This window comes from Triticum urartu, chromosome 7A (genome assembly GCF_056163025.1).
Source record: "Triticum urartu cultivar PI428250 chromosome 7A, HENAU_Tu73, whole genome shotgun sequence".
NCBI classification, from domain to species: Eukaryota; Viridiplantae; Streptophyta; class Magnoliopsida; order Poales; family Poaceae; genus Triticum; species Triticum urartu.
The window spans coordinates 475,842,454-475,865,634 of record NC_141879.1 but is presented as its reverse complement, the minus strand read 5'-3'; the positions used below and the strand labels follow the sequence as shown (position 1 = coordinate 475,865,634).

At 45.4% G+C, this 23,181-nt stretch overlaps 3 protein-coding genes across 5 annotated transcripts; all 3 read right to left on the bottom strand.

Moving 5' to 3' along the window:
* Positions 1 to 1,364: 1,364 nt before the first annotated feature.
* On the bottom strand, positions 1,365 to 4,148 carry LOC125524415 (glycosyltransferase BC10-like). The gene is made up of 2 exons (XM_048689469.2): positions 3,015 to 4,148; positions 1,365 to 2,387 (listed from the first exon to the last, which is right to left on the bottom strand). Exons 1-2 carry the CDS (start codon positions 3,588 to 3,590, stop codon positions 1,746 to 1,748), a joined length of 1,218 nt encoding a protein of 405 aa, XP_048545426.1. The 5' UTR covers positions 3,591 to 4,148; the 3' UTR covers positions 1,365 to 1,745.
* On the bottom strand, positions 2,193 to 22,510 carry SGR2 (shoot gravitropism 2 (SGR2)). 3 transcript variants are annotated; one of them, XM_048689467.2, is made up of 22 exons: positions 22,039 to 22,510; positions 21,577 to 21,677; positions 21,077 to 21,235; positions 17,133 to 17,288; positions 16,579 to 16,650; positions 16,369 to 16,506; positions 15,099 to 15,149; positions 14,178 to 14,348; positions 13,548 to 13,697; positions 13,012 to 13,077; positions 12,405 to 12,920; positions 12,031 to 12,118; positions 11,820 to 11,932; positions 11,664 to 11,736; positions 10,977 to 11,079; positions 10,616 to 10,709; positions 10,450 to 10,512; positions 10,240 to 10,288; positions 10,056 to 10,156; positions 9,638 to 9,684; positions 9,301 to 9,546; positions 2,193 to 2,387 (listed from the first exon to the last, which is right to left on the bottom strand). In XM_048689467.2, exons 1-21 carry the CDS (start codon positions 22,283 to 22,285, stop codon positions 9,303 to 9,305), a joined length of 2,802 nt encoding a protein of 933 aa, XP_048545424.1. In that variant the 5' UTR covers positions 22,286 to 22,510; the 3' UTR covers positions 2,193 to 2,387; positions 9,301 to 9,302. The 3 variants fall into 3 exon arrangements, with proteins under 3 accessions (XP_048545424.1, XP_048545423.1, XP_048545425.1); XM_048689466.2 differs by lacking the exon at positions 2,193 to 2,387 and adding an exon at positions 5,422 to 6,137 and having other exon boundaries at positions 22,039 to 22,509; XM_048689468.2 differs by lacking the exons at positions 2,193 to 2,387; positions 21,077 to 21,235; positions 21,577 to 21,677; positions 22,039 to 22,510 and adding exons at positions 5,494 to 6,137; positions 18,131 to 18,187.
* On the bottom strand, positions 7,064 to 7,666 carry LOC147960029 (uncharacterized). The gene has a single exon (XM_087533099.1). It carries the CDS (start codon positions 7,664 to 7,666, stop codon positions 7,064 to 7,066), a length of 603 nt encoding a protein of 200 aa, XP_087389225.1.
* Positions 22,511 to 23,181: the final 671 nt, after the last annotated feature.

The window sequence follows — 23,181 nt, the reverse complement described above, 5'->3', positions numbered from 1 at the left end:
TCCAGATGCAGGCTGGGCTTAGTGCAATTTACACTACAGAAAGGATATGAGTTAGGTTTATGCGGACGAAGTTAGGTTTATGCGGACGACCAAACAAGATGCAGATGATGACGCGGAGCCTGTATACACTCAACCAGGCTCCACTAAGAAACTAACCAAAGGCGTCCTATATTCATCGTCGATTCAGACATACGAGCGCCACAAGGTCCTTCAGACTTCAGAGAGCAAAGCAACAAGTGGTAGACCGAAGACCGATAGCGAAGGACGGAGGAATGCACGCATTCCAAGAGTACACGCCCATGCTCCTCACCTTTCCTCAACTTGAACACCACCACTTGCAAACACTACGATGGATGGATGAGGATGGTTTGCAACGGCTCAAAGCCTATAAAGCCCCCTATCGCATTCACCTCACCCATACTTGATTTTCGCGCACGCCGAAAACAGTTCCATTTCCTTACGATTTTTCAAATGTGATGATGACCCTGCGTTCCAAACAGGCCCTTAGATTCAGCAGCATCATTCGGGAATAAATTAAACAAAGATGCTCCCTTTTTTTTTCCTCAAAAGTACAGTTTTCTTTTTTTTAGGGTCTATGAGAACGCATCGTTTTCATGGGCCAGGGCAGCAATACAAGGAGCAGCAACAGTCACTTTCATCCAAAATCCCAACCGTTTCCATTATTTTGTTTTAACAAATACCGCTACAATTTCACCAAATATATCTAGCCAGAACACATCCTAAACAAACACCACGTAGGCCATTCACAGATTATAGTAACTTGTTGTGCAGGTCAGACACACATCACACGAAAAATTAATCCATAGACTTTCTTCTATTTCAGGATGAAATATTCATAGACCTGTGCCAGTGGATTATTGTAATCACTGGCTAAGGGCATGACAAGAGCGTGTGCGGGCTACGCCAGCCTAAAATCATGTCTCCCATGTTCGCCAACCAATCCTAGTTTTGTGCAGCTACCAAACGCACAGGCCAATTAAGCATGTCCCCGCAATACTATTATGCACTCTCACAGCCAAACAAGTACAATCTGTAACAGCAGGTCCAAGAATTTGTAGCAACATAGATGGCCTACTCATGTGTGCCTTTCAAAAAGAACCAGCTTTCCTTCCTTTCTTGTGGAGACAGTGCCACAAGAAGGTGGCATATTCTGCCTACATCCACAAACTTCTCTATCTACACTAGCTTTCATCTCATGGACCAGAGCAGAGCATCCTCACAAGTCACAACCACCAATGGCAGGCTGTAGCTTCAAGGTTTTGAGGCTGTGGCCATGTATCAAGTGCGCGGCGCCATCTGGCAACGCCAGACTTGAAGCCAAGCCAAGCCAAGCCAAGCAACGATTGAGCAAGTTATATTCACATAAAATTAGCATCCTGACCAAGTCATTACAATAAGTGATGGGGGGCAGAAGAAAAAAGAAAAAAGATCTATCACAGAGCTATGATATATTAAAAAGAATGGGAGGTGAAAATGTCCTCTCTTGATCTTGTAGCGCCATTCGTCCATTACTCGGGAATCAGCTTCAGGATAAGTGAAGTAAATTTCACCGTCCCACACAGCGTCATCCACCAGCCAAGCGTCCTCGACAGCAGTCTCTCATCTATCTAAGAAGAGACATGTCCCTGAGCTAGCAGAGTACCTCTACCTGACCGGTACCGGCACGCGAGCGAGTGATCGTCGATGGAGATAGCTCGATAATATAATGCCAATGGAAGCCGAGCTCAAAAGTCCAAAACCGTCGAAGTGAGGTTCATCAATGGCCCCAAAGCACTGGGAGCAAACTTCCTTGCAAAGAGGTAGCACACAGAGGTGTGCTTCGAGTTGTAGAGGCACTGCGTACCGTTGTTCCTGATGGCCTTGATGAAATCCACATTGATGTTTCCAGCACCATATCTTGCTGGATGCGGGCCTCCTCTTGACCAATCAACCCATGTGATGGTCCTGTTGGCGTTGAGCGACCCGTGGAAAAGATGAAGATAGGTCGGTATGTAATGCTCATCCGGGTAGCAAGATGGTCTGCAATGCTTCCGGAAGATCGAGTAGTACTTGTAGTCCGCTACCACACGCACGGCCAGCTCACGGTTAAGCTCAAACCACTCTGACCCTTTCCTCCATTGTTCCGGCAAGATGTGAGGTGCCATTCGACGGTTGTAGCGGCCAGCGCTTTGAGGGGTGTCGATGTTGTAGGACTCAACGAAGCTGTGCTCCGAGTTTATGAGATACTCGTAGACGGTTGGGAAGTTGAACACCGGAATGCAGCTCTCCGAGAGCAAAACAAAACGCTCGTTCGAGAAATCCAACAACGCATTGGCCAGCAGGCGCTTCTCAGCATCCACCAGGGTTATCGATCCCCAAGACACTTCCTGCATTGGCAATAAACAAGGATCAGAATATGTTATCAAAACTAGCCGTTGATCAGGGTCCGAGAACCGCACATGGAGGGCACTCACACTGCTAAATACTGAAAGAATGCACACATCGCATCGATATTTGAGGTTGACACTTTAGCCCCACATATATGAACATAAAAGAAGAAAAGCAGAGTACACAAATAAACAAATTCCCAACCATATGACATCCTTGACTAATTATTTAGTGGATAAATTCAAGCAGAATATTGTAGATTAAGCATCTCTAGATCACAATATTAGCAACATTCGTGAGCACCACTAGTTGGAGAATCCATCGAGTAGTTTACCCACCATCCTGGCATGGGGTCAGGCAAGCATATTCCCCTAGAGGCTAGAGCAAATACATACACATATCCCAATCATGAATCAAGTTGAGCACATGGCAACCACCAACTAGCACGACAACGGTTGTCCGACTCACTCCACCAAGGCACCAGCTAACGAATCAATCAGCCACAAATTTTCCGCAGGCAACACAACATAGTTCGTTCAACTAACTACCAATCTGATTTTTACACGGTTCGTTTCATTAAGGTAAATTATGGAGGAAAAGAAGAGACTTGAGATTGATTATAGTACCTCGCTGGGGATCTGGCGGCCGTAGAATGGGGATGTCTTGGAGACGTTGAGCTTGTAGTCCGGTATGGTGTGGAGGTAGACGGAGAAGAGGCCCTGGTGACCGCGGAAGAAGCGCTCCCAGAGCGGGGCGAAGGGGAGCGGGCCGCGGGTCATGAAGAGGAAGGCGACCTTGGGGACGCGCTGGAAGGGGAACTCCTCGGCGGTGGGCACGAGGGTGGCGCGCCAGAAGAGCTCGTCGTCGGTCATGGAGTGCGCGAGGGTGGGCGGGTGCACGAAGGCCTTGAAGCCCGGGCCGCAGTCACCCGTGGCGCCCCGGCGGTCGCAGGAACTGTAGGTGGCGGTGGGGAAGAAGAGCTCGGTGTGGGAGTTGTAGTAGTAGCGGGAGACGTTGGCGCTGACGGAGAGGCCGATGACGACGCCGGCCATGAAGATGACCATGGCGGTGACGAGCTTGAGCAGGCCCGTGGACCAGTCCTTGCGCGGCGTGTTGGGGAAGTAGTCGCCCTCCTCGTCGGCGCCGCCCCCGCCGCCGCCCCCGCCGCGGGACTTGAGCATCGGCTTCGAGTCCCCCCACATCGCGACGGCCGGCAAATCGAGCGCAGGCTAATTGTTCCGCCGGCGGCGAGATCGGCCGGCGCGAGGGAGCAAGATGGGGCCTTTTCGGCGCCGGAATCCGCAGGGGGGAGCCCCGATCTGACGGCAGGGGAAATCCTGACCGGACCGGATGGATCCACGCGAAAAAGGCTAAGGGCGGGCACGGCACGCGGAAAGGCTCGCGGCGAGGGCCTTTATAGCGGCGACGGGAGGGAACACGGCAAGGAGGAGGGAAGGCGGGGGCTGGCTGGCAATCTTCCTTTCTTTGTTTCTTAGTGGGTAAGGCGGAGGAGGATGAGGAGGAAATACGCGTGGCGGAGGCGGGGGAGGTCGCTGTCGATTCCGATCCAGCTCCGAAGGAAGGGAGGAAGAAGCGACTCGAGTCGAGTCGGGGACGGAGCTGGAGATGGGTATTTATGGGAGCTGGCTGCCTCCCCCGCCTCGTCGTCTTCTTCTCCGAGTGGTCGTCGCGGACGGCGAGACGAAGAGGCCGAGGCCAAGGCCGCGGGGAGGGGGGTAATTGATCGATCATCTTATTTCTCCCTCCTAAAAATAAATGACTGAAACCGAGCCTGAATAACTTAATAGTAATTGATTTGGGTGGGAAGAAACGGTCTGGAAGACCCGGGCCCACAGTCACGGAAGCGGCGCCGGGGTGACTCGTAAAACGTACTTGGTGTGTCGGACGGGCGGGCCCCGGTGACGGGCCGGTTGACGCATCGTCGCGGCCCACCTCGTCAGCGGCGCGCGCGGTGAGTGGTAAAAGTTGCTTTTGGCGAGCTGGAACGGACGGTCGGCCAGCGACGTGGTCGCACGCGCTGGTGGCACTGCCGCGTGGGGGCGTGGGACGTGGTGGGCCGCACGTCAGTCGCAGAGCAAGAGGACACGTGATTGTGGTGGTGAGCGGGGGAGCAGGGTGAGGGTGGCCGTAGCGGCTGCCTGCCGGTTCGTTTTTGTGCCCTTTTTTTTTTGAGGATCGTTTTTGTGCCGTTGGTTGGTTTGGATGAGTGGGGTGGTGCGGTGCGGTTCGAGCCAGCCAAAGCGGGCAGCCTACAGCCAGCGCCACTCGAGTGCAGTTCGTGAGGCGGGAGCGGGACGACGCATGTGCTCGGTCGTTGCGTATCGGATGCTAGCTTAATCTATTCCGCCTCCCAACCCAAAGAATGCATATTCTACTTGGGGACAGCCACATCACTGTTGGATACTGCATGAATCCTACGTATCGGTGGGTGCAAGGCATCCTACTAATCATCATCATCAGTTGCCCGTTTGGCTTGGCTTCATCAGGAATAAAATGAGCCTGTATGCTATGTATGTCCTTCCCAGGCTAGCATAGAAACGGGGAACTATATACATGTCATCCAATCATTCTGCTGATCACTCACGCTCTCGCATCATTATGTAAGGTGGACGAGGCCATCTCATCTCTCCAGCCGACCAAGCACCCCGCATGCATGGATAACTACAAGCACAGGGCCTCCATAAGAGAAAACTCGGGTCAGTGTCTCTTGCACACAAGCAAGCAGGCAAACACATGGATGGAAGTAATTAGGGATCAGTTGGAGGCTTGGAGCAAGTCAGGCGCATGCACGTGTAGTGCACCTGTGCAGTGCGTAGGTTGGTTCTTGGTTGCAGGCGGGAGGGGAGTGACCACGTCAAACGGTCAAACCAGCCCAGGCAAATCGCGTTTGCGGTCAAATTGTGCGGCTGACCAAAACTGTAAGCATGATAGGGATGGGACACGGCCGTCAACGTGGCAGAGATTATTACAGGCAGCCGACTGACCGTCTCTATAACACTTACGACAATCCAGTTTCGTTCCATATCAACCAACGTTTATTATTATCACAAATCAAGCCCAGCTGTTTCTTGACCGAGTATTCCATGACACGCAAGAGAGATTATCATTCAACTGATGCCAGGGGACAAAAGTCAAGTGTACATTGGGTTGGGTATTTCCTTAAGACTTCGACAGATGGCGTTGGTGACGACTCCTTTTGTCCTTTGATGTTTGTATTACAGCCGGTTGGAGAACTTGACATTGGGCAAAAGCTCTTTACTCTATACACATGAGGTGAGAATGCACATCTGCTCGCTCTTGTGCCGGCGCAATCGCCATCGGACGTGCTCCACTGAATGCACCTCTGTTTTTCCACCTGGTGTTCAACCGCTCAAATCTAATCGCTCTTTTTTACACTCTCTCTCCCGTTTATATCTGTATATGTACGTACAAAATTACTGCTAGAGACACGGGTAAACAAGTTATACACAGCATGTGGCGGCCCATAATTCTATGTGCAACATCCATTCACCCCGCAAGTGTGCTATGGCTCTGATCTGTAGTGCCTAAGTGACAAGGATGCACACCAGCAATGTATCCCCCTTTTCTCCCAAACTGTGCAATGCGTCCCTCTATGCCAGGTGCTTTTATGTACATCACACTTCTGCTAGGGGTTTTTTCTTCTGGCGGAACACTTCTGCTAGGTGAAAATCGTAAGACGATATCACGTCGCAACATACAGCGGTCACCTGAACAGAAAATCAAACATTGTGCGTCAGTCAAGTGTTTGTTGAAAGCAAGCCAAACCACGTCCCCAGCCTACTTACTGCCCTAATGATCATATGGGGTAACATACTGGATGCAAACAATCAACTAGGAGTTTATTGTTAAGAAGTTGTCAATCACTAGAAAATTTACAGGGGATAAATACAGCAAAATGAAACCCTACGAATGGGTTTTCTCGGGGTTCGACAAACATATGCACCCATCATGAGGAAGATGTTTTCCAGTACACACCCTTTTTTTTAAATGGAGGCAAAAGCTTTGACGCATCCATTAAATAAGAGAGGATAGAGTTTGTTACAAGTAACCCGAATACACGACATGAGATTACTCTCGCAAAATAATGGACCCTAATTTGTTTGCACCGGCGATGATCCAAAGGTTGGCCTCGGTCTCAATGGAGGCAAGCAATATAGTCTGCGGTGCGCTCTTGTGCTTGAAGACTCTTGCGTTTCGCTCGTTCTAGATAGTCCACGAAACAAGCATGGTGAAAGACGCCTTTGCTTGGCGGTTTGGCGTGTCTTTGTCGCAGGTACTTGCCCACCAAGCCTCAACCGAGTCGAACAAGGGCCTGCCAGTGGTGTCAAGTCCGAGAATGTGGTATTTGTCAATGATCAAAGACCAAAGCCTTCAAGTGAAGCGGCATTTGTAGAAGAGATGAGTCCCACATCTTGTACTCTCTTGCAGAGAGGGCAAAGATCATAGTTGGGCCACCCACGCTTCGCCTCTATCGGCGGTCCAAATTCTATCTTGTAGAGCCAACCAAGCAAAGAACTTGACTTTTAGAGGAGCCGAAGCCTTCTAAACCATTTTATCCATGGGTGAGAGAACCATCCCTAAGAATTGCGCCTTGTATGCGGATGTGTCGAGTAGAGCCCACTAGTCGTATGCTTCATAGGATGTCGTCCTCGGTGAGCTGATCGAGTTGGACCTCATGCAAAAGCACCCAAAGGGTGAAGAACTGTGTGATGTGCTCCGCGGAGACGTTGGCGGGAGGTTTGATCTTGAGAATCCACGCGTTGTGTTTGAGGGCCTCCCGAACCTTCCAATTCTTTCTCTTGGACGCTTCATGAATGAGCGGGGCAATATCTTTTGGCTTGCGTCCAAGGAGCCAAGGTGAATCCCAAAAGGGGGTCTTCGTGCCGTTACCAACAATGATAGTGTTGGATGCATAGAAGAAATTTAGGTCCTCGTCACATGGGTTCCCCATCCCCACCCACATCTTGGTGGGCTCCTTCCATTCATACCACGGCCATCGCAACCAGAGGGCATGCGTAAACTTGTTGGTGTTGAGAACCCCAAGTCCCCCATATTGAAGTGGCAGGCAAACAATCTCCCAATTCACCATGCATTTTGCACCCGTCGTCATGTCCGTACCGGACCAAAGGAAAGCTCTCTCAAGCTTATTTACATTGAGAAGGATGGTTGGCAGGATGACCAGCTGTGTGGCGGGGTAGACCACCTGGGAGGTGATCACGGACTTGATAAGAGTCATCCGTCTGATGATGGTAATGTTTTGGCCCTCATAAGTTGTTAGCTTGCTCGCAACCTTGTCCATTAAAAACTGAAGATCCACCAACTATACTTGCCAAAATAAGAGAGGGAGACCCAAGTATCGTAGAGGGAAGTGAGTCCTAGTTGCCGGCAACCTTTGGGTTAGGCGACCCAAATCGAGATGGTTGCAACGGATGGGCACAAAAGAGCTCTTTTGGAAATTGGTGCACAGTCCCGTGACATCACTGAAGCCCCTCAAAATGCTTGCAAGGTTGTCGACGTCTCTTTTGATAGGAGCCAAGAAGACGGTTGTGTCATCCGCATAGAGAGAGGTCCTCATCATGGCTCCCCTTCCCCTAATTTTATGGAGGAGCTCTTTTCTCGTAGCAACCTCAAGAATTCTTTGGAGTGAATCAATAGCGATGAGGAGCTCAGGAGGACCGCTATCCAATCCATAAATTTGCTTACGAATCCTCGCCATTGGAGTAGGTCGAGCAAATACTCCCGCTTCACGGTGTCGAAGGCCTTGTGGATGTCAAGCTTGAAGAGGAGGGAAGGGATCTTGCTCTTGTGAAGGCGCCAAGCAAGATTGCGAACATACAAGAAGTTGTCGTGGATGCTTCTTTTGATGAAAGCGCTTTGGGCGCTCGAAACGAGCCTTGTCATGTGGGGGCTAGGCCTTAAGGAGAGCACCTTCGCAATAATTTTCACGATCGCGTGGATGAGGCTGATGGGCCTATAGTCGGCGATTCCCTCCGCCCCTTCCTTTTTAGGCAAGACCGTCACGTTTGCGGAATTGAGCCACTGGAGGTTTGAATTGAGCCACTGAGGTCGGCCTTGCAATGTTCCAACACCTCTTGAAAAATAGGCCCGTGAAGCCATCCGGCCCCGGGGCCTTGTCACTTGGCATGTCGCTGATCGCTTCAAGGACCTCACTCTCGGTCATCGGGGAGTCAAGGCCATGGAGGTCGAGCGGTTCCAAATTTAGCTCATCCCAATTGCAAACTTTGCGGCTTTTGGGGCCTCTCTTCATGACATTGGAAAAATGATCCTGGATTAATTTCTCTTTGGCTTCGTGCTCAGTGACCCACCCATGCTCGTTCTTGATTCAGTGGATATGGTTTTTTCTCCTTCTTGCATTAACTCGGCGGCGGAAGAATTTAGTACTCGGGTCCTCCTCCCTAAGGTTGCAAATTCTTGCACATTGCTTCTTGCGAGATCTTTCAAGCACAGCCAAGGCAATGACTCTTCTCTTGAGCCTAGCCCATAGCTGACGCTCGTCGGCAGAAAGGAGCCTTTCCTCTTGGGCAATGTCTGAGGCGGAGAATCACCAACAGGGCGGCTAGGTGTGACTTACTTAACTACTGAAACTTCTCATCCAACTATTCATGATGAACTTTATAGACTGCTGGTGCCGCTAACCATTAACCAACCTACACATGCAGCATGCTAGAAGATACTCCCTCCGTTCACTATTATAAGATGTTCTAACTTTTTTCTGAATCGGATGTACATAGACGCATTTTAGTGTGTTTGTTCACTCATTTCAATTCGTATGTAGTCCATATTGAAATATCAAAAACATCTTATAATAGTGAACTGAGGGAGTAGATGAAAAGTAACATGTCAACATACCATCAAGAGGCTTCACAGTTTGCATCATCCTCCCCCTTTCTCGAATAAGTTTTCACCTTTCTGGAGAATTCCTTAACTGAGGAGTGGTCTGAAAATGTCAGGGGAGTGTCTTCAGCAATTGGATCCCTCACATAGAACAGTCTAATGGGTGCACTTCCAGTTCCATCAGTTGGAGGTTCTTCAGGTATATCACGGTACAAATGTTTGATAATGAAGAGAGCAGTATCATGATCCCGCCAGTAGTTGCTACAGGAATTAATCCAGAGTCTTGTTAAAAATGTGAAATAGACACGGGGAAAAACAAATGGAAACAAACAGAACCGATGAGTGAGCTCACGTATGAGATCCCAGAGCGGATAAATATGGATGTTGAAATGTTTTCTCCTGCAATTAGATTATTATAAGATTGTAAGCTCTGAACTGCAAATGCAATCAAGAAAGGCAAACTAGTCCAGCCAAAATGGAGAAGGGGAGGGTAAGCATGTCAAGTTGACAGGAGGGGACTAGGGACCCGGCCAGTTATTAGCTTGCCAGTGGGTACATGTTGTCCACCACCCGAAAGTCCTGAGCTGCCTTTTGAAAACGCTAGATGAGAATTGAGAACACATGCAGGTGTGCGCTGAGCTACAACATGGTTTATGCTAAAGCAACTGCACAATACCATTCACGTGCATAGTGGAGCACGTTCATTCTAATGACTAAAGTAAGCAACAGTACACCAATACAAAGAGTAGAAATGGCAAGAGCTTAATAACCTGAAGCACATGATCAACTCGACCATCCGGTGAACCAGTCAGCCTTTCCATCATCATGGAACCATATGATCTCTCCTCCTCCTTGGTGCTCTCATCGTCCTCTAAATAATAACAATTGATCAGAACACTGCTTGTTTCTCGCTCAGATTGTGTAAAAGCTAATAAAAACTGATGTATCAATTACCTTCCGTGTCATTTTTGCTCAGTGATAACAAGGCAGCTACCGCTTTGACCTAAACAGAATAAACAAACCAACTCATCAGGTAAGAGCCATGCGCTTCTCTATCATTCACATGTATCAAAGGTTAATACATCAAACCCCACCCAGATTCACATAATTGTTTAAAACTTTATGCACTAAATCCATATAAGCGTATCGGAATAAAGAGCAAACCTTCAATGACTTGAATTGACGGGCAATAGCCTGAGAACGTGCAGCAACGTCTTCTGTGAACTCCTGTAACATATCAAACCAAATTAGTTATATAAGAGAGAAATCAGCCTCAAGTTAGAAACAGACATGCTCCTTTGTGAGTTCGGTTAAATGACATAAAACCCACCTGCACTCCAACATGTATCCTCTTTCCGCCTCTATGGTAGGGTATAACAACAGGGCGCTTGTTCACATAATCTTCACATACAAGTGGTTCAACTCTGCAACAAAAGCCGACCTAGACTTATGTGCCATGTTCCCCACTTTGCAGCAGATTAAGTGCATTCTATTCCAGTAAAATAAAGGAACATATCTAAAAAGTGGCAAAGCTCTTAGTCCCTTCAGGGATATTCAGCAAAAGTGGTGAAGCTTATGTAACATGTTAATTCATACCAGATTGGCGTTATTTAGTTCCATTATGATATTGCATCTTTGGCCAGCTCTCTAAACAGAAGGTTAAAACGATAATATGCAAGGAAGCTACAAACCTGTATGCTACAGGATCGAAAGGATGAAAAACGTTGAACATCTGCCTGCAGCATGGCATCTCTTCAACAACGTTCTTGTCTTGCCAATAATCTTGTCCCCTGCCTTTAAATAAGAAGCTACGAAATTCAGAAATAAGATAGCAGATCATCAACTGCCAATTGCCAGGGGCAATGAGAAATCATAAGGTGGGTTAAGGTTCCCCATAGACCTTTCCAAAATGAAAAGTCATCAAGACACTAGTGATACGCCAGGAAGATAGATGCATAGAGGAAGCTATGCTAATAATGACTTTATAGTCATGAAGACACCATCCATGTTAATACAGCAGAGGGACACGACAATGCATCTATACAAAAGGTCATAATTTCATTTCATTCAGAAGGAAAGCGCTCTGGAGGCATTGGGGGGGGGGGGGGGGGGGGGGGGAGGGACACTGAAGAGAAAGTGTTGTGGAGCCCTGCATTTAGTTTTACAGCCTTCACTGGCCCTTGGTCTATGCTATCCTAAACACAGCACAGATGATATTTTTTTCTAGTTTTGTAATATAAGATAAATACTCGTTTTATAAATAAATGGTTATATAATTTAATTCTAAATATATGAAGAGTACTAAGGAAAACTATATAAACCACAAAATAGTGTCAACACTGCTGTGGCAAAGCATATTTTAGTCAAATGCTACATACCAACACCAATACGGACATTCCGCAGCGACAGGAAGACTCCCAAAGGGGATCCAACAGCAAAGAATGTGTCAACCTGAGTATCAAAAAATGATGTGATGATGGTATAAACATGTCAAAAAATAAAAGCATCAGTGAACAATAACAACGATAGCTTACCTTAAAATTTAGTTTAGTGTATCTAATACGTGGTCTGTAGGACTGACTTGTGCTACCTTGCCCTATGTTAAGTTTGCCTGATACTAGGCTCACTGTATCATTAGCATCTTTATCTGGCAATAATATACATAAAAATATCTGATTAAACCTTCACAAATACAAGCATATACAGTCTCCAAAGAAATTTCATGGAACAAAAGCAACGAGTTACCTTGATGAGACTGAACACTACTGATGCTTTGAATCACTGAATCACTCTGTCGCTCAAGTTCCGCTAGTTTAGCTTTAAGATGGCTCACCTGCAGTCAAGATAGAAATCTAGGCATCAACACGATAGGCAAATTAAATTCGCACAGTTGGTGCTCCAAGATAACACCCTAAATTTTGGGTTCTAAAACAAGTTCTTCAGTTTTGATCATATATTTGTGAGCCTTCTTATGCAATTAGATAGATCCTACTCCCTCTGTTCCAAATTACTCGTCGTGGTTTTAGTTCAAATTTGAACTAAAACCACTACGAGTAATTTGGAACGGAGGGAGTAGATGATAAGCACATAAAATTTAGCCAAATTCAATAGATCCACACCTCTTCTTCTAGTGATGAGATTAATCTGTCTTTGTCAGGGACCACATGGAGTTCCTTGGCGGATCTTGAAATGCACTCATCAGCATCTTTTGTGCTTACAGCTGGAGTAGCTCCTTCAGTATATGTCATTTGATGATTCTCAACCTGATTTTCGACTTCAGTTTGCACCCCATCAACTGGAATAGGTGATTCAAGTGCATCATCATTGTTTGGCACATTTTCAAGCACACATGGCAGAACAGTCTTGTCTGTAAGTGAATGATCAGTTCTGGTGCTCTCTTCATCCACACGATTTACATTATCTACACATGAATGCCCTGAAGTGGAAGAAGTATCATGCTCTTTTACACCAGAGTCAATAACATCAATTGTGTTGGGTCCTTTTCCTACTTGGCCTTCATCAGACGAAACTTCCATCTTAAAATAATCTGTTGGAAATGGGGCAGAAAGGGATTCTTGGTGGCAAAGTATATCATACGTTAGAACACTTCCCAACGAATGGCCATATAATGATACCTGCCAAAAAAACAAGGCAAGCAGTTGTTTAACCAACAGAAAAGAAGTGCAATCAGAATAAGAATTGTAGTGCAAGCTATGAACAGCAAACCTTTCCACTGTAACCAGGATTTCTCTTCAGAAACTTCATATACAGTTGGTTCAGCTGACCCGAGACCTGTTATAATTTTGAATTGTTACTTATTATCAGTACTTAAAGACTCGGTGAACAGGGTGATGGTTCGCCCCTTCCCACCTAAAAATGCAGCAAAAAAAAAACACAGCCATAACTTCTTTTTTCCCAAACTATCATGACACACAAGTTTGTAACAAAAAAGAACTGATCTGACCCATATACTACTCCATGTCACAAATTAGCAGTTGGCTTATATATGAATTTTCCTTAAAAAGCGACCGGGCTTTTGTTTCATAATTCCATTACTTGCTTTCTCCTCAACCCAACATATGACACGAGATTTGTGTGGGTTCCATGTTCTAATGTAGAAATTTTTGAAGCAGAATATAAGAATCAAAATATACTCGAAGGCCAATGTTTGAAACTAGAACTACTAAAAACATGTTCTACTACTAAAAAGGAATCAAGTAAACAGGAAAATAACCAGAAATAGTGACGATAAAGCAAAATACCGAGTCAATTATATGCTGACAGTAGATAGGACTCATGTAATATAGAACATCATGAACGGTGGCACCTAACGCTACGCGAAGACCTTTAACTCCATCCAAAGTGATCTTCTCGACTGTGTTTTCACCACCGAGCTTTAAACTCTTCCTCCACTGCGATAATAATCATTGCTAGTAAACATAAAAGTCACCAGTGAAAACATAGATGAAACAGGATTTCATATCAGGATAGAACAAAAGGGCAGCATGCTGCTCTGCAAGTGCAATATACTTAGCTACACACATAAGCTACAGTTGTTGTGACTAACTAAATAATTATATCTGCCTGCGTAATGAATAACGTATATAAATGATCAATACCAATCTGCCATATAAATTAATGGAACATAGAAGTCACAATTCAAAAGTAACACGATGCACATGTTTAAGTTTCAGTGGATGATGAAGTTGTTTAAAATGAGATTGTATGCTAACTCAGCAAGCATGAACCAGGATACAAGCTTCCTTTATCATGCTATATATAGCCAGGTCAACTGTTTTATCCTTTCCAACAACCCAATCAATGATGAACAACCATGCTAGAGATCTCCACAGATCAGAAGTAGTAACTGGAGTTCCGAAAATTAATCTTACCTGACAGGGAATAAATAGGACCCTCTGTGTACTTCTTTGATAAGGAGTTAAGTATCTATCGGCTAGGTTAGCGGTCACACGGCGGAAATCGACTACATCATCAACAAGATTAGCTTTTTCCAATCTCTGTCCGATACCATGAACCATGAATACCAAATGACCAACTGGAACCTATTAAGAGATAATAACATACATTAGCAACTAAAATTAGCCTTCAACAGAAGACTTTATAAGTTAATGGGAATTTCCTTAAACATGCATGTAAGGGGAAATACGGAAGCCTTATATCTTCCATTCCATGAATGTGGCAATCACAGATGTAAGGTGGATGGCTAAGGTTAAGCAATTTGAAACTATGGGATAAATACTACTACCTCCGTCCCAAGATAAGTGACGTGGTTTTAGTTCATATAATGCTCACATCCTTTTATGGTATATGTTTGGTTTGCGGAACCATCTCATACTCAGATGGATTGGGCCATCATGGGGTCAACCCATAATTTTAGCGATTCGACTACATTTCTAGTCTTTCTAACACCCATAATTTAGTGATTCGACCTCATTTCTCATTTCTCTAAGAGAATGAGTGCTCGTGAGGGGTGGTATGGTGATGAACTGATTCATTCCTTACCTCGAGCAAGCAAAGACATGAGGAGCATTCCTCGAACCAAACACCCCGTTGGTATCTTACATGCTAGCCACATGTCTATACATTATTATAAAATATATAAGAAAATCTCTGATGACATGAAGGGTGTTGATAGATGCAGAATGGAATTCAGATGAGCCAGATATTCCAGTGGAGCATAATACTATAAACTATTTTTCTGCAATAAGTGTGTATATATAAATCCTTTGGTTGGGAGATAATATCATAAAGGCTACTGTGATAAGAGAACAGATGTCTGAAACAATAAATACCTGAGAGCAGTAATCATCTGTTTCCTCTTCTTTCTGTTGACGCAACTCATCCTGGCAGAGAATCAGATAATAATTATACACAATGCAGACACTGAGGCAGATTCGCATAAATAAGAAGATAGCTCAAAGATTACAAAGAGAACCCCCGAAAAAGGTGTCAGGTTCTCATTCAGTCATTCTAGATTTGTACTAGCAGGTGACCAGTGCTGATACGAAATCTCAAACTGAGCAAGAACAGTATGATTGCACTGCAAAATTAGCGCAAAAAGACTTGGCTCCTTTTTTGCTGCAAAAACTGATGCAACAATATGACTAGTGAGTGACGAGACCACAACCTTCAGCTATGCAGTCCATAGTATGTCTGTCCACAGTTCATCTTAAGAGCAAATAAGATGCAACTTTAGCTAGTTTATCAAAATCCTCATAAGCCTCTAAGGCCAAAGTGTAAACCGCATAGAAGCCAACATCATGGGCTGATAAACTGAACTAGATAATATCCCACGCGTTGCTACGGAAATTTATGACACTAAATTATCGATTATAAAATTAGGATATATGATAATAACACCCCTCCACATTCTCGCCATGTGAACGGTAGCAGACTTAACAATAAATGGATAGTACTGCACTTTATAGTGCCTTGTGACCTTCTGTTTTAGTCAAATTATTTGTTGCTGAAAAAATAAAAATTGATGATATGGACGACTTGCATGTGCTTGATTATGTGGAGGGCTTGCATGTGCTTGAAAATGGGATCATCTACTTAGAATAATAAAGATGAGCAATTAACACTAAGATTTAACAAGACAGAAATTAGTCCAAAAATAATTTGTTCCTTTTTTGCCGCAAGAACTGATGCAACATCACAGCTAGTGAGTGATGAAATCAGGATCTTCAGCTCTGCAGTCTATAGTATGTCTATCAAACCTCATATAGTCCTCGGCCATCTCAAGAGGTGCTAAATCGAATTACATTTAAATAGTCAACACGGTAAATAAAATACAACTTCAACTAATTTGCCAATCCTTCTTGATGTTGGATCATACGACTCTACAGCCAAAGTGTAAAACACATCGCGGACAATATTTTGTTCTCACAAACCAAATGGGCAATAAACATCAATATTTGCCAAGACAGGATATAAACAGTTCAGGTATCTCATCATTTCGGGCGATAAAAAAATTTGACTTCTCTAAGCCATTCATAAAGTGAGGTCAGGAGCACTTGATATACATACATAACATTAGAACACTTTAACATGGTTCCTCACCTGGGTAGGATTTGCAGATCCAGAAGAAGAGAAACCACGCCTTAATTTGATTGTGTTGCTGCCTAGTTTAGGACCTGTATCAAAGACAAGCCAAGCTTCCCAAGTATCATCCTCTCCTGTAAAAAGAGCATGCAATCCCTGCACAAAATATACTTCAACCTTCATCCAACTCTTTCTCAGTTCAGAAGAGATTATTGGAAAATTACATACCGGTGTACTTCCTTGGAGATCGACCCGCGCAGCAAACAGGCCTGAAGGTTGAAATTTACGACGATGCCAGACCTATTTTGACAATGATAGGGTGTTCAACTGTTTTCTGAACCAGGGAAGGGAGTACGGATATTGAAAACCCAAACACTGTACCATGGCAACTTCTATTTGACAGAAATGGTATATCCACCCCCTACCATGGCACACATATAGTTAAATAACATTGTTTGCCATCATTAACATGATACCCACTGTTCAGAGTTAAGCTCACAACCCACTGAACTAATTTGCACTATCTAGTGAATCAGGTTTGGGGTTTTTTTTTCCTACAGGAGTGATGGCCAAGTATTATTCCCGATGACTAGTGAAGCGAGTTTGGTATATACACTAGTACATTATCTAGTCGAAACTATAAGAGTACTATCCAGAACAGTGAAGATAACGTATTGATCCCGAATATCACAATTTACCAGATAATGTTGCTAAAGAATAAAGACACAGCAGATTTACGTGATAATGTTGCTAAAGAGTAAACACACGGCACATTTTCATACCTGGTACTTATATGCTAACTCAAGTTGTTCAGAAACATCTTCACGCAAGGGAATCCAATCGAGACCTCCTTTTCGAGCAAACCAGTGGCCTCTCAAAACACGTCTATTCTCACCATTCCAATATACAGGGAAGCAATGACGTCTCATCAAATCAACCTGCAGTATAATTATTGACCGGGTAGGAGTAATAAGTAACACTAGTATGATTGAAAACTATAGAATATACAAAAGATTTAAGATGGCTAAGGTAGGGCGACTCCTAATGCGTTCCCACTGCTGGGCGGGAGCTCTTTCCCTAACGACACATGTTCCCGGTTTTCATCTGGTTTGCTGCTGGTTTTTCTCCAGTGTTTGCTACCTGTTTTTATGGGTGTTGGTTTGGTTGGTTCACCGTCGTCCAATCACCGCTTTGACTCAGCATCAAAAGGAATCCACCGCTTAGGCTGAACCTTGTTCCTCTTTCTTCTACGTACTCTCAAAGACCTCTCCCGTTTATTCTTCCTCATCTCTAATCTCTCCCCTTTCTTCCTCCGCCGCCGCTCCCTATGTTCCTTCACGCCGCCCACCACCCCACCGCCATAAGCGAGTATAAAGGGGCTTGCTCCCATCGCCGGTCCTCACCTCTCCTTCAGCTCACAACCCACCTCGCCATAAGCCGCCGCCGAGGCCCCATCTCCCCTCCTGGCGCCGGTCCTCCATCTCCCTTCCATGGAGCCAAGGTGGAGGCGCCGGTCACCCATCTCCCCTCTCCTAGCATGGTAAATTGAACCATTTTCTTTGGGAATCTTGTCTCGAACTTCAGAAAATATCTTATAAACACAATAAAAACACTATTTTCAGTTAAAATTGTTATTGCATTTACACTGTTCTGGAGATTCTTATAATAGTACTGGCAAAACATTGTTCCAGTTTAATGTACAAGTTCACAACCACCATTGTTACATGATGTAGGCCATTAGCTCATAAGTAGAAAAGGATTGTACATTGGTGCTACTTACAAAGTGTAGTATAAACTGTCGTTGTATCGCGGTTGAGGTTGAATTGATCCCAACTTTAACTGTTGCGAAGTTTTACGATGAACTCCACTGTACAATATACAAGTTTCTCTGAGTTTATCTCAGAAAAAAAATGTTGGATTGATAAGGAGAGAATTTTCAAATAGAAGGGAGAACCTCCTTACAAAACTGTTGTTGACCTAGCATTTTGAAAGCCTACTTGAATTCTGTGTCAGATGTTACTGATGTGGATAAACTAAGCAAGTGCAATGGTAAGTAATATGTTTCCCTTCATTAGTTGAATATAGTTCACAGTTGCTTGAATGTACTATTTTATAATTCAATAAGACAACTACGCCCTGTTTTATGATTCTACAAGTTCTACTTATAATTCAATACAACAACATATATCCCCAACTAACTAATTCCTGTACACTTTCATGTTGTATAAGAATAAGATAATGTGATTTCACCCCTGATTAATAAATTTACTGGTGTGATTAGCCAAATTGGTATTGTTACCAATTAATAGTGTCTGAATTTTTTTCCTTTTGTAATCATCCTGTCTTTAACTTTGTGTGCCACTACCATATCGTTCCATGGCTAAGATGCTAGCATACTAAGTTTCTTCCAACAACCCAGCTTTACAGAAATTAGGTCATCAAACTAAGCAATTTCAGTTTGGTAACCCTACTTGATGTTCCACCAATTCTTGATAAATTTGATAACCTCTGCTGCAGCGCATCCCATGATGTGCTTTAGGTTGGGGTCATCACCGACTATTTAGGCCAGACTGTTACAACAAAGGGGCACTAAGTTCTTTTTCTTATGGATAGTGCATAGCGAAGAAACCGGGAATTGTTACAAGTCCTAACACCTAATTCAAATCTGTGTACTAAAGGACACTTATAATTGATTATATGGTAATGATTCCCCTTAAAATATATTCTTGAATATGCTATTAATATATTTATTTCTTTTCTGGCACTTTAGTTCAGCGAAACATGAATAATGCTATATGTTATATGGACATCGTTTTACTTTAACCTTGCAAATTCAACGTCCATCTCTATAAAGACAAAAATCTACTGCTACTTTTGCTTGGCAGATGATTGACCACCTTGCACTGAAGCAGTATAGTTCCTTAAAGTTGGTTTACGAGGTCTTCTCATTTATCAATCTCTTAGTCAAGATGGGAATGGGCCGGGTCGGCCCGCTGGGTCACTGACCCGGCCCAAAATCTCGAGGCCAATGGGCCAGGCAGGTTGGCCTTAAGCAATAGACGGGTCAGTGGAGCCGGCACCGTCTGACCCGATGGATCACACGGGTCGACCCAGATGAGAGCTACGCCCTAGTCCATCTCTGCGGCCGCCGTCGGCCGCCCCCGACCGTCTCTGCCACCGGCCACCCACGACCATCTCTGCCGCCGGCTGCCCACGACCGTCTCTGCCGCCGGCCGCCCACGACCGTCTCTGCCGCCGCCCGGCCCCGGCCATCTCTGCCGCCGCCGGCGTTCCTCCCGCTGGTGCGCCTCAAGCTCGCCGTCCCGGTCACCGTCAAGCTCTCCATCCCGGTCGCCAAGCACAGGTAGCTGGCTAGCTGCAGCACTGTGCAATTTCTTGAGTCCTGTACTCCTGTTCGGCTGTAGCTGTGTAGCAGCGGCTGTGCAATTTCTTGCTAGCTAGGATTTATGTTGATTTCTTGCATCTTGCACATGTAGCTGCAGTGGCTGTGCACATGTTATTTTCTGCAAAATTGATTAATAGCTAGGATTTGAGTTTGAAGTTGAGATTGCTTAAATCTGCATAAGTGATTGTGGAGAATTCCCTTGTATTGTTCTCTGATTGAGATGAATCTTCCATACTGAGAGTTGATCCATATGTATGATTGTGTACATTCAGTTTTTGTACGGCTGTGCATTAGTGTAATGTTGTGTGTAATTCTAGCTGAATTTTGGGTCGGCCCTGAGGTACCCAATGGGCCAGTGAGGCCACGGGATTTAGTCAGAATGGGTCAACCCGTGGCCCCTTGAAATTGGCCTTGAGGCCACGGGTCAGGTCCAGGCCGGCCCATTCCCATCTTGATCTCTTAGTATTTCTCTGTCTTCATTTTCAAATGTTCTAGGTTTCTCTTTTAGAAGTACACATGTTCTGGATGGCAAAACTAAAGCATTTAAGCATAGTTTGACAGCCGACTAATTAGGTTGTGGGGTAGCTGTGCTCATTTAGATTTTTTTGGCCTTACTTATTTGGTAGAGATGAGAAACCCACTGATTTGTAACTGGTTGTTGTGCATTTCTAAGTGGATATCCATCCTCCAACATTACATGTTACCTTCCATCTTGAAAGATATTCATTCAAGTAGATGGCATTCTCTGTGGTACTGCTTTTCTTATGATGATCATGCTGCAGATTTCCTAGGCTAATAGTAAGATACTTTGATTCTGAACTTGCAACTATTATAATGTTAATTTCTCGTGGAGACATACGCGCTGAATTTCTGTTAATCATGCATCAGATTTTGATAGCTAGACAGTAGACAGAAGTTGGAAATGTCAAATAATAAACAACTGGTTCCAGATTCTGATTATGTTTTCATGGTCTGCTAATGTGTAATGAAAAATTCTGGAATCTGTCAAAAGACTTCTTCGCAACCAGCTCAACCCCAATACACTGCCACCCTTCTCTTACTTTACAAAAGAACACGCGCGGGATCAACCAAGGGCACGGCATACCGCCGCGCCTTCTGTCTGCTAGTATTGTTATATGGCTGTAATATGGTATTGCTTTTTTACTTTCAAGTATGTTAGCTAATGATTTTTTTTTTGTCATAACTGCGTACACTGAGTAGAATCGAATATGGATGATAGATCCATAACTGTTTTGCAAACGAAGAAGAGAGCCTGGTAGCGTATGAGTAGTGACGGATATACTAGATAAAAATACCAACCTCATATAGTCCACCTTTCACAGGAACCCCAACCCGCTCCTCCTCCACCTTATACAAATATTCAGAGTCTGACATATCAGCTTTAACCAAGGAACCTGTTGGCCCTTCACTGCATTCCGCATACTCCCTCCACCAGTACCCAAGTAGTGATTCTTCTCTCTACAAACCAGTAAGACAATGATGATATAACAAATATGAAGATTATAACCCCCTTTACATTATAAAGGGGATACAGACTAAAAAATAAACCAAGTCAAAGAAAATAAACTAGCACAGCCCAAACCTATAATAGCACACTGGAGATCCCTTGTGCTACCAATGTTATTGCTTCCAAGTGAACTGTATTTCAAAAGCTGTAGGATTGCACCTAGCTATAGCTAAGTCACTACAGCTTATGTGATCTTGCGTTTATTGCAGCTAGCTATAGCTAAGTCACTACAGCTTATGTGATCTTGCGAATAAACGTTCAGCGGTAAATAATCGGCATTTAAAGTAGTGACCTCTAAGAAAGACGCCTCCAACGCCAAACAGTCCCTCATGCTGAACCTGAAATAGTCTCCTTTCCCAACTATCTCCGTCCGTGGAACTGAAGAAGAGAGCACTGCATCAACAGCCAACCACAAAAGACCATCAAGGATCAGTTCAGTAACAGGTTTAACTTACACATCGTTAATTCAGCAGTTCACTTCGCACGTTTACTGGCCTCTGCGCGGATCATAAATTACGAGCCCAATTGGCAGATTTAGGGGACCGCACAAACGTGCGTTTTGGCATTACATCACGCCGTTCGTTGAGAGTCAATGAAAAACCGGTCCACAGGAAACCTACGACCCAATTAGCGTCAGGTGATCACGGGATCAGCGAACCAGGGCACCGATGATACGCATCAGATTAATTAGCAGGCCTACTACTGGATCGGTTGGAGTAAGCAGGCGGGGAGGGAGGGAGGGAGGAGGGCGCACCTCTGTCCCCGAGGGGGAGCTTGCAGAAGTACCAGCGGACGTCCTCGCCGTCGGAGGGGCTCTTGGTGCGAGCGAGGTACTTGCGGCGGGCGGCGCAGTTCTCGATCGCGTCCTCGAGCCTAGCGATGTTGGACGGCGTGTTCCGCAGCAAGTCCGGCGAGGCGCCCTCCGGGTGGGGCGCGTGGCTCGTGGACGCGTCGTCCCCCGGGGACGTGTTCCGCGCCCAGCTCTCCTCGGGCCTCGCCATGCGCGCCGCTTCGAATTCGGGGGCGCCGGCGAGGGAAGGGGGCGAGGAGGCGACGGTGGCGGTGGAACGGGAGTGAGACGGCGAGGTGGGTCTCCTCGCTCACCGTGGGTCGGAAGGAAGGAAGGAACGGGGCGGATCCGGATGGTTCCTCCCGGTCTGACTCACGCCCCCAGCTCAACCGCCGGTCGTGTGCTCGTGACACGGAAGCGGCGGACCAGTGGTTCTGTCTTCTGTGGTTGCACCGCACCAGTTTACGTTTCTTTCTTTTTATTTGTTTTTGACAATAGAAGGCCCACGAAGGACCCAACACTTTGGAAATTCAATTTCTACACCCATGAATAATACTCATATTTGGGAATGCTGGCAGACCTGAGATTTCAAGGAATGTAGCATTCAAGTATCTCTACTATGAAAAGGAATCGAATGTCGTGATGGTTCGACCTCCTACTATTGCTATTGATACAACTCTTCCCATCTCTGATTTTTTTTCCCGTAGCGATGTTCTCTCCCACTTCCGTTTTGTTTTGGTTCCACCCTGTTACCCACCCACGCACCCCTCCCACGATCTTCCCGACGTTCCCCATGATCTTCCCAAGGCAGCCTCCTCTTGGAGAGTCGCTCATGGTGCAACGAGCGATGTTGCTCCCTGGCACCTCCAAACCATGGCTTCCCCTGCATCTCCTTCACACGATGCCGCCACTTCGCTGTCGCCATTAATGCCTAGCTGACAACAGCTCTCCTCATCTTCTTCTCGCGCTGCAACCTCCGTTGCGATGTTGCCGCCCCACAATCTCGACCGGCGCCGCGCTGGCCGCAGCATCCCGCGCGAATAAGAGGTCGACCATTCTCTTATTTGGATCCAGGTAGAGAATCGCGATGGAGGTTGCTATAGAAGT